Source organism: Solea solea, chromosome 4 (assembly GCF_958295425.1).
Source record: "Solea solea chromosome 4, fSolSol10.1, whole genome shotgun sequence".
NCBI classification, from domain to species: Eukaryota; Metazoa; Chordata; class Actinopteri; order Pleuronectiformes; family Soleidae; genus Solea; species Solea solea.
The window spans coordinates 18,095,174-18,107,105 of record NC_081137.1 but is presented as its reverse complement, the minus strand read 5'-3'; the positions used below and the strand labels follow the sequence as shown (position 1 = coordinate 18,107,105).

The following is an 11,932-nucleotide window of genomic DNA, read 5'->3' as shown; positions in this document are numbered from 1 at the left end:
ACCCTATGACAGCTGAGCTTGGCACAGCACTCCCCGCAACCCTCCAGTGTAGGACAAAGCGGTAGATGATTGATGGACTGTAGGAGGAAGCCAGAGAAACGGGAGAAAAGCCACGCACACACAAGGAGAACATGAAAAACTCCAGAAAGATACTTGTTCCAAATGGGTCTTGAACCCTGAAAGTCTTGTTTCAAAGGCAAGAGCACTAACCACTTCACCAACAACGTTGTCCATTTTTGGGGACAAACGTTCTAAAATATTTCATCAGTCTGATGTTTTTTTGAAGTCATGGGTTCTATTATTGAAAGACTTCCAAAGGTTGGCACACACCATGTGAGGACAAATAGCTCACAAGGTTAAGAGAAAGACTGGAGTTCCTCAGGTCAGGGGTTCGAAACTTGGATGAAGTGAATTTTTAGGCATGCTATTCAACGCAGAGTGTAAATAAGTCTGAGAAAACATAAGGAAGAGTGTGGACAGTTAGCTCAACTGGTTAGAGAGCTGCCTTTCAGTCCTGACGTGGAGAGTTCAGTTCCTTTATACTTCAACGTTTAAGGTTCCACAGCCAAAGTGAAGAGTGAAAAACGCCCGGAGCTCCATCCCAAACCTCCAAAGGGTTTGTGGCGTGGTGGGTTAGTTCGCAACCGCGAGGAGGTTGCGCCAGTCCGGCTGTGGCTGGTTCAAATCCAGCATGCTCCGAACACTTGGCCCCGGCGCCGGGGCCAAACTGGGGCCGGGGCTGGGCTGTGCTCCCCCGGCTCCCCACACTGGTAACAACAGGGGGTTATGCCATTTTATTTCACATTTTTCCCCCAGAAAATTCCCAAGAAATCCCATAAAATCACAAAAACAAAATGACAGGGGTCCACTCTCTGGACTGTTGACCACACAGTCGGGGTACCGGTGTCCAGCAACTGATGCTTAAAAATGATCAGCACATCAATTAGACTTCTGTGGGATTAATGTGTGCACATCATTTTTACATTGTTAACAGGTGAAAACTAGGGAGCGCTCAAAGTTACAAAATTCACTCAATAAATAATTACACCGTTCAATAAGGACTACAATGTGACATTTATTCATTGATTCAAATTGGAATGAAATACATACACGTCTTATTAAATGTGACATTCATTCATTCAAATACCACAAAACATATCTAATGACTTGACTTTGACATGAATGATGTCATGGTCCTGTGTTGCAAGTGCATCATGAATTGATTTAACGTGTCAAAGTCACCCATCAGCATCAAATCAACTGATGATGCACTGCAACACAGGACCATGAAATCATTCATTCAACAGTCAAGTCATTCTATATGTTGTTTTTTACATCAAATGAATTGGTATTTGAATGAATGAATGAATGTCACATTTAGTAAGACGTGTATGTATTTCATTCCAATTTGAATCAATGAATGAATGGCACATTGTAGTCATTATTGAATGGTGTATTTATTGATAGAATTTTGTGACTTTGAGTGGTCCCTAGTTTTCACCTGTTAACAATGTAAAAATGATGTGCACACATTGAACAGAGGCTCTGTTGACAAGTGCTGTTAACGTCGTCCGTGTGAGGTGATGAAATGACAGGTGAAAGAGTCATGGTTTGTTCCATAACAATGTTTTGAACTGATGTTATAAATAAACGTCAAACTTTTTTGTGGATTAGCATTACAAATAAACAAAATAAATGAACCTTTCAGTCCACTAGATGGTGCCAAGTGGTCACTGTTGTGTCAGTGTATCACAATGTATCACAATGTATGATTTTGCAAGTATCGCAATAAATCATATGATGTCTCTGATGATTTAAAAAAAATATATATATAAAGTAGGGATGCAACGATTACAGCATTATTAAACGATAACTAAATGAATTGTCAAATACTTTAATAATGGATTAATTGTTTGTTTTTTATTATAAATGTTGAACATTTTCCGGTTTCATTGTTCCTTGTAACAAAGAAGGAATTAAAACTGAATAATTTTTGGTTGGTGGATAAAAAAAGACATTTGAGAATCATCATTTGACGTGATATTAGCAATAGCAGTAGCAGGTGTAATCTGAACAACTGTGATCGGATGACTCGGATCAGATGTTAACAGCAGGTGTGAACAGAGCATCAACAGAACATCTAATAAATGTGTGGATCATTTTTAAGCATCAGTTACCACACATTTGTCCATGCTGCTCCTCGTCCTCGTCCTCGTCCTCCTCCAGGTCAGCCAGGTCCTCCTGCACCTGCTGCAAACAATGCTGTAGATGAGTTACACTGTAAAGGACTTTAAAAATCCTAAAAACATTTCTAAAATCTCAACATTTAAGGATTCTGATGTATTTAGTGACAGCACTGGTGAAAGCCTCTTCTTACTCTTCACTGTAAAGTCATGGCTTGTTTTTTTTTTCTCTTATTGCCCTAAATTCTGATGATAATGACCTCATTCAACGATGCTTGAAAACACATGAACTGTGTCTTTAACTGCAGCTGTTTGTAGGTGTTCAGTCATGGGACATGATGAGACAAAGTAGTATCCAGTTTAGAGTGTCCAAATTTGGTCATTGCAGTAAATGAGTGAAGAAATGTGAGTAAAATACATTAAAAGGTTTTTATTGTCAACTATATATTGGTCCATATCAACACAGGCACTTTTATTTATTCTACGAAACCACTGCTCCTGAACAGGGTTTTTTTTTTTAAGATATTCTAGATACTAGATACTCAACAGTTTAAATGGTATGTTGACATTTTTTGTTGAGGACATTGTTTGACATTTTGGACAGTTTACTAAATAATCGATATACTCAGTTATATTTACATAAACAGTTCATATTTTAACTTTTTGTTGACATATTATTGGACATTATGGACAGTATGAAGAGGCAGTTGTTGACATCATACTGTATCATGACATATTTGACACAAAGTCAGTTTTTTGAAAACACACACGTACATGGTTAGACGGTGATCGTGTGTTTACTGAGGAGCAGTGACGTCACATTAGCAGCAGTAGCAGGTGTAATCTGAACACGTGTGATCGGATCGCTCAGGTCGGATGTTAACAGCAGGTTTGAACGGAGCGTCAACAGAGAATCTAAGACATGTGGGGCTCACATTTAAGCAGCAGTTACCATGTGTTTATTCCCGCTGCTCCTCGTCCTCTTCCTGTTTCTGTCTCGGCGTGGAAGAAGCTCCGACAAGGGAAGTGGAACATTCCACATAGCGCGACACAGAGGGGAGGAGTGGAATGTACCAAGTCACGGAAAGTACACAAAGGCTTTTAAATCAGTGTGTCTTTGCGCAGGAGCAGCTCCACCTGTGATTAATCGACGTTCATGTCCTCAGATGGTGAATTTATTGGTGTTCCTGAGTTTTTAAAATTCTCAGAGTCTTTCAAACATTAGAATCACTTTAATCAGCTGATCTTCTTCATCAGACGATGAAGTTGTGTTGTTCAAGTCAAAAGAGTCATAGTATAGTATGTCGTCCAAAATCAGTCAAAAAAGTCATAGTATAGTATGTCGTCCAAAATCAGTCAAAAAAGTCATACTACAGTATGTCGTTCAAAATCGGTCAAAAAAGTCATAGTGTAGTATGTCGTCCAAAATCGGTCAAAAAAGTCATAGTATAGTATGTTGTCCAAAATCGGTCAAAAAAGTCATATCATATATATGTCGAAAAAAATCACCTAAAAAAGTCATAGTATAGTGTGTCGTCCAAAATCGGTCAAAAAAGTCATAGTATAGTATGTCTTCCAAAATCAGTCAAAAAGGTCATATTATAGTATGTCGTCCAAAATCAGTCAAAAAGGTCATATTATAGTATGTCGACCAAAATCACCTAAAAAAGTCATAGTATAGTATGTCGTCCAAAATCAGTCAAAAAAGTCATAGTATAGTATGTCGACCAAAATCACCTAAAAAAGTCATAGTATAGTATGTCGTCCAAAATCAGTCAAAAAGGTCATATTATAGTATTTCTTTCAAAATCAGTCAAAAAAGTCATAGTATAGTATGTCGTCCAAATTCGGTCAAAAAAGTCATAGTATAGTATGTCATCCAAAATCGGTCAAAAAAGTCATGCTATAGTATGGTGTCCAAAATCAGTCAAAAAAGTCATAGTATAGTAGGTCGTCCAAAATCACCTAAAAAAGTCATAGTATAGTATGTCGTCCAAAATCAGTCAAAAAAGTCATAGTATAGTATGTTGTTCAAAATCGGTCAAAAAGTCATACTATAGTTTGTCTTCCAAAATCAGTCAAAAAAAGTCATAGTAAAGTATGTCTTCCAAAATCAGTCAAAAAGTCATAGTATAGTATGTCGCCCGAAATCGGTCAAAAAAGTCATACTATAGTATGTCGTCCAAAATTGGTCAATAAAGTCATACTATAGTATGTCGTCCAAAATCAGTCAAAAAAGTCATACTAAAGTATGTCGTCAAAAATCAGTCAAAAAGTCATACTAAAGTATGTCGTCAAAAATCAGTCAAAAAAGTCATACTATAGTATGTCGTCAAAAATCAGTCAAAAAAGTCATACTATAGTATGTCTTCCGAAATTGGTCAAAAAAGTCATACTATAACATGTCGTCCAAAATCAGTCCAAAAAGTCATATTATAGTATGTCTTTAAAAATCAGTCCAAAAAGTCATAGTATAGATTGTCGTCCAAAATCGGTCCAAAAAGTCATACTATATAGTATGTCTTCCGAAATTGGTCAAAAATGTCATACTATAGTCTGTTATCCAATATCAGCCAAAAAATATGTGCTATAGTCGTCGTCCATAAATCAGTCAGAAATGTCATAGTATAGTATGTCGTCCGAAATCGTCCGAAAAAAGTCATAGTATAGTACAGGGTTTCTCACTCCTGGTCCTGGGGAGCCACTGTCCTGCATGTTTTAGATGTTTTCCTGCTCAAACACACCTGATTCCAATGGTCAGCTCGTCAGGAAGCTCTGCTGAAGCCTGATAACGACCCATTTATTTGAATCAGGTGTGTTGGAGCAGGGAAACATCTAAAACATGCAGGTCAGTGGCTCTCCAGGGCCAGGAGTGAGAAACCCTGGTATAGTATGTCGTTTAAAATCGGTCAAAAAAGTCATACCATAGTATGTCTTCCAAAATCAATCAAAAAAGACATACTTTAGGGTGTCCAATTTACCTTATCCCATTTGCATGTTTTCGGACTGTGGGAGGAAGCCGGAGAAAACCCACGCACACACGGAGAGAATATGCAAAAAATCGGTCAAAAACGTCATACTATAGTATGTTGTCCAAACTCAGTCACCACCACCTAAGTGTCTTAATGCGGTTACCTTTTGCTGCACAGTGTAATATAAAGTATTTGACCTTTGACCTTTCCCTGCCCCTCCTCTCCTCCTACTACCTTTCCCTGCCCCTCCTCTCCTCCTACTACCTGACCTGCCCCTCCTCTCCTCCTACTACCTGACCTGCCCCTCCTCTCCTCCTACTACCTGACCTGCCCCTCCTCTCCTCTCGCTACCTGCCTTGCCCCTGCTCTAACCTCACCTCACCTCTTGCAACCTGCACTGCCCCTCCTCACCTCACCTCTCACTACCTGCCCTGCCCTGCCCTGCCCTGCCCTGCCCTGCCCTGGGCCAAAAAAGTTATAGTATAGTATAGTATAGTCACAAATCTGTCAAAAAAGTCAATAATATGTCGTCCGAAATCAGTCAAAAAGAGTATGCTATACTATGTTGTCCAAAATCAGCCAAAAAAGTCCCGTCGTCCAAAATCGGTCAAAAAAGTCATACTATAGAGTATGTTGTTCAAAATGCATGCAAACTTACAGCTACGTCAAGGCTCTAGCTGAATGGGAAGGGACGGGAACAGAGGCGAGTAGAACATCCGAGGTCCCCAAACAACTTTGCCTTCACCACACTACACTTAATCACCTCCGTATCATGGAGAGAATTCAGACAGCTGCAAAGCTAGGCCTCTCTTTCCATCAACCACTAGATGATGCCGTCTTCTGTCTCTCACATGAGCAGGGCAGTATGTGGTCACGACGGCCGGAAGGTGATGACGGAGTGATCCAACCAAGAAACCTCGAGCCACAACTGAGCAAAAAGTCAGTGCACAATGTACCTTCGCTCTGTTTTGCTCCTAACAACTATTTACTGGTGCTTATTCAAAAATATAGAAAATAGCTATAGCTGTTACTGAGACAAGGATTTGACCAGAATCAGGATGTAAACCCGGTTAATCCTGAGAGTGTTATTGTTGGTGTTCATTTTTTTCTTGTCCTGAAGACATTAAAGCTCTTTATGTTTTGTCCCTCCTGTTCTCTCAAGACTCCCTTTGCTAAAAAATAATAACACAAAAACATTAAAAAGTGATTAAAGAGACACAGTATAGTTGTTACAAACACATTCCACTACAGTAGACAACTGGGATTTTCTCTTTAACTTATTAGGAGGATTTATTGTGCATCATTTTAATGTAGTCTGGACCACCACCTTGTACTACGTGTGCATTTATTTTTCCTGCCCCCCTGACAAAGGAACAATAGGATATTTCCACACTTTTCTCATAATTGCAGTGCTTGGCTATATGCATTATTTACACTGATTGATAGGATTCTGGTAATTATTTAAAAGAATCCTATCAATCCTATTTTTTGTAAAGCAAACACAATACATGCCTTGTTTAGGAAACAAAACAACAAGTATAAAAAAAATATCTCTCTGTCGTGAAGTGGACACGGCTCCTGACTCGTATCAAGAAGTGAGACCAAACCTTTCTCTGTACCGTCTTCACTGGTTACTGGAAATCATTTTAGGCAGCGGCAAACATAACTGAATCCCCATCGGATCCTCAGCTCAGTCGTTCCTCGCCATTTCACTCTCCCGGTGAAAAGTCCAAAGGTGACCTTTTTTATGGATCAGTGGAGCACTTAACCTTCACTCACAGGTGGAGGTCTATTTTCATTTTTAAATCCCGTCTTAGGACCCATGTAGGTGCACTGAGGACCTTTAAATTATTAATATGAACTCTTCCACACTGAAAAATATCTGGTTTTTAAATGTTCAGCTGTGTTCGGGAAGGCTTTTCTGCCGCCGGGAACTAATTAGTTTTCTTAAGGACACTAAAAAAAAAAAAAACAATGCATGAAAATCAATGTTTCTGACAAACATTTTTTTTTTTGTCGTTTTTCTGTTGTTCTTTTTTGGATAAAATAAAAAAACAGCGGAGTTGTGTAAATATACTAGCCTTTAAAGGGTTCAAATAAAAACAAATAAACATTCATATTTGATGGGTATATTTCAGGCTAAAGTAGTTTTAAAATTTGAATATAAAATGTTTTTTCAGCAGTTTTGTGGAAGGTGCCATTTTCTGCCGCTGGGAACAAATTAGTAAGTTTTTTTAAAGGAACTCTTAAGGGTTAAGGCTAAGAAAAGGTAAAGTCTATTTCTCATACTGCCAACATATTTTCTTTGAACATACTGCACATGAACAGTCTTATGTTACATGCCACCACCACCCATTCCTCCTCCTGAGGAGAATTTGGCCTCAAATAATTGTGAACATTGTCGTTATAGAAATGGCTATGACAGGCCCTGAACTCTGGAATAGTCTGCCAGACAATATAATAATAGCAAGCTTTAAGCTTTAATAGTTCCAAGTCTTTGTCAACAACCTATACTCACTACATAACATTCAAGCCCTTCCCATGGTTTGTAGATGAGTTAAAATATCAACGTTTTCCTTGAAAAGATCTGCGCGTCGGGAAATATTCAAAACAAAGGACTTGAATTCACATTTTAGTTTATGCATAATATGCTAACACTCCAACACGGTCAGAAAACATATAAAACAACATGTTTCATTGACCTGTTTGTATTATTGACCTGCCACCAATGAAGGCATACATTGAAAGACAGATGAATTGTACATGTACATGCTGATACATGAAAAACAAAACCACTACCGGACACCTTGGGAATAACAGTGTTTTTGTTATATGCAAAAACAAAAAAACGCCTTAAATAGAGTATCCAGTATCAGTTGTTTTTTTTTAATTGGGATTTGGAACAAATTGATTCAAGCTTATTGACATCAATATTTATCATGTTCATCTATCTGGGATGAAAAGCTTTACAGGAAAAACCCCTAACTTTACTGCTGCGGGCATCTGAACCTCACCGGCCGTCCTGTGACATTGTCCGCAGTTGAGTGGTTCAACCATCAATCACAAGCACGTAACTTAACATGTGAGCACATAACAAAAGCATTCCCACATACATCAATCTCAGTCCCCCCCAACCCCCCCCCCCCCCCCCCCCCTGTTGTTTTGTCTTCAGCACACTTCTTACTCACGGGTGAACTGGACGACAGGAGAACATCACATTATCAATCACTTGTGCTGTAAGTACTGTATATTCTCGTAACTGGAAACTTCTGTGCAAGGGCAGAGTGAAAAATGTCTCTCGGAGAAAAACAAAACGCATCCACCAACCACAGAGCACAACAGTCACTCCTGCAGGCTTGAACGCAGCGCTTATCTCGGGGAAAACCAGGTTAAAAGCACACACACACAATCGTAACACCTGAACAAAAAAACTAAACAAAAAAAAGGGGCGGGGGGAGGCTTCATAGCAGCTGCACGGAACATTCATTCAAGTTTGTATTGAAATGTCTTTGCTTGTGCCATCTGTGGTTTGAATGGAGCTGTACAGCTCTTTGTCAAATGAAATCGTCAAGAACTCCTTGGCCTCCTCAAATGAATATAAACTGAAGAGGTTCTAAATAGATATTATTTTTATTTTATTTATCCAGCCACCTCACTACATCTCATTAGGAGATAAATATGATTAAAGAGCATGAGTATAAAGCTAAAGTTTAACACATTGATGGTGTTTATCATTTGTTTCTGAAACACTTACCTACTTTTTACTGTTTGTTGTAGCCATCAATAAATAAAACTTGTGCAGGGGGGAAAAAAAAGGAAAATAAAAAAGCATTCGGTACACGGTACAGGTCTCTCATCAAAGTTCTGCCCTCACGACCCCGGAGAACATGTACTGCCTGAAGCCGATTGGAGGAGAGAGAGAGACACACACACAGACTACATCTGGTCTGTAACGCCTGGTCTGAAAAGTAAAAAAAAAAAAAACAACTTAACATTATCATAATGAAAAAGACAGATTCAACATTCAAATGTTGGGTCTGTAACTGACCATAAAAAAAGAAAAACGATGGTCTCAAATATGAATTAAAGCACTATCATGCTCTGTTTTTGTGCCATTTGAAAGCACTGCTAAAACTAAAAAATCAATCAGTGTTCGTGGCAGCATAGTGCATAATCTTTGTTTGCATTACCACAAATTAGCAATAATAAAAAATAATACTGATAGGAATGAAAAACTAATGCCAAATCTATATTTATAGTAGCTATAATTGTTTTTTTTCTTGCAGGAATTTATTCACCGGTAGTATTTGTGGAGATATGGTCAACACAATAAGAGATTTGTAATAAATTAGCGATACAGAACATCTAACTTGACTTTGTGACAACCTGTGTGGCGCCGCAGGCCTCAATTGCATAAAAGTCCACCGTTCAACCAAGAAACCTCGAGGACCACTGTGGCTGCCTGAGAAACATACTGCAAAGGCTATTTTGTTTAAATTAGAACATACAGTAGGTACATGCTATACAGTTATATAAGTCACCACTTTAAAAAGCCAGAATATGATCAGAAAATCTTGTTGTTTTTTTTACAGCTTTTCACGTTAACAGCACCTCTTTAGTGAGAGTGGCAAGTTGTTAATTAGACCACAAATGACGTGACACTTGACTGACGCCCTCCGCGCGACCTGTAAGTACCAAATGACGCAAATGCCAATGTGTGGAGCCTTCGAATCTCAGATGTTCGCCGTGAATATGCCATGGAGCTGCTATGACACTGGGATTAGGCAATTTGCCGTTTGATTTGGGGTGAGAAAGAAAAAAACAAAACAACAGTGCAGGAATTGTCTGTACACTTTCTACACACACACACACACACACAAAAAGAAGAATTGGATGCACTATGATGTAGGACATTGCCTGAGAAATCAACTGTTTTATCGTAAATGATCTGTTATTCTGTTTTGCATACAACTGTAAAAATACAGTAAAATTCGACAATCACGTTGCATTTTTTTTTTCCCACTTTTTTTTTTTTGCCGTTTACTTAAAAAAAGCTTAATGGTATTGTACAGATATTGACCAGGACGTGACACAGTAGTAATAATAATAATCTGAATGTACACTTCAATACTGGGCAATAAACAGTCAACTATCAACAGTTACATGTATATTATCTTTTTTTTTTCTCTTTTTTTTTTCTTCATTTTCCCTTTTCACATACAAAAAAGGTTTTTGGGAGGGGGCAGGGGAGGGGGGGGGGGCACAAGTCAGTACTTCAACTTTCATCAAATTAGTGCATGATTCAAACGTTTCCCCTTCTTCTGGAGCGAGCCGACAGAGAACAGACTCCCCCCTGCCAAAGCCAGAAATAATGACAATAATAAAAAAAAACAAAAACAAACTGGGATAATTAAACGTGAACCAGTGGTGCTCTCGGATTTCCCCTGTTTCTTCCAATAGACTAATTCAGAAGAAGAAATGATAGACTAATAGTCTGTTCTTGCTGTTCAATGTTGCGAGGTTGAAGGTTGTCACTCTTTCGCCACATCAGAACTTCATCTGGTGGAGCAAGGTTACGATCAGCAGGAGACATGTGGAGCAGTGGGACAACGCCGACGCCCCGTTCACGTCGTGGATCGCTCCCGGACCTGGGCGGAGAAAGACACAACAGACACTGTGCTTTAGCGCAGCAACTCGGCTTTCCCATTTTGAAGGCTCCTCCTTCAAATGTGTAAGAAATGTGTGGCTCAAGTCCTGGTAGGTCATGATTTTAACCCTTTAACTCAGTGTCCGTCTGGCCATTTCTTTTTTTTTTTTGCTTATTTTAACCATAAAAGGGCCACAAAATGTCCTTTGAGTAGGTGCTTTCGCCCGCAGCGATTTACAATTTGCTGCATGTTAAACAAGCGAATTAACAGTTTAAAAATGGAATTTGATTTGAAGACTTTAATTTTGAAAATAAAATAAAAAGCACTGTACTGTAGTTGTACATGAATAAGAGATTCAGATCTCTGGTTCGGAACGCAGCTACAACAAACCGTGAATAACTGTGATTCATATGCACACGTGAGCTTATTTCCTCGGGAGCCCAACGTTCATGCTGCAATCGCCATGGAAACGAACGAATGTTAGAAATGAAAAAAGAAAAAAAAAGGTAAATCTGTGCATCACATCGAGTGAGTGATTTTTTTTTTTTTATGCACAGACGCTCGCCTGCGAAGAAGAAGCAATCACGAGAGGTTGTCCGTCCGAAATGACACGGCGGCGACTCGAAACATAAATAACGCGTTTCATATCCCGCGTCAGCGCATCTTCTTACCGTATAGGATTATGCTGGCGTTAGTGACTCCCATGGTGTTCATGGCAACGCACGTGTAGTTCCCATAGTCTTCTTCCGAGACGTTGAAAAAGATGAGCATGGAATGTTTACCTTGGTTCTCGATCTTCACCCCGTTTAGACCGCTGAAGAGCCTGTGAGAAGGACGAGAATTACATTTAACGGTTAAGCTGGCGAGGAGAAAAGAGAAAGAAAAAAAAACACTGTTGCTTCCGTTAGCGCTTTATAAAATCCTTATGTTACAATGTCAGAAAATACGTTCACAGCAGCTTCTCAGCAGTTTCTCATTCCGGGGCCATAACTCAAAAACAGCTATTGACATAATTGTACATTTGTGATCTTCATAGTTCAGTGCACGGCAACCTTCCCTCTGTTTCACTCGTTACTTTCCCTCTGTTTCTCCGCCACCGTTTCATTGCCTTTTTTCCCCCCCGTGTTTG

The 11,932-nt window shown here is 39.2% G+C and overlaps 1 protein-coding gene across 2 annotated transcripts in view; it reads right to left on the bottom strand.

The window, feature by feature from the left end:
• Window positions 1-9,448: 9,448 nt before the first annotated feature.
• Window positions 9,449-11,932, bottom strand: part of opcml (opioid binding protein/cell adhesion molecule-like) — a 291,933-nt gene continuing 289,449 nt past the window's right edge. For both annotated transcript variants that reach the window (XM_058628308.1, XM_058628306.1), the window contains 2 exons: window positions 11,475-11,626; window positions 9,449-10,803 (listed from right to left, as the gene is read on the bottom strand). In XM_058628308.1, coding sequence (XP_058484291.1) covers window positions 10,703-10,803; window positions 11,475-11,626 — 253 coding nt within the window. In that variant the 3' untranslated portion in view covers window positions 9,449-10,702. The remainder of the gene's footprint in view (window positions 10,804-11,474; window positions 11,627-11,932) is intronic.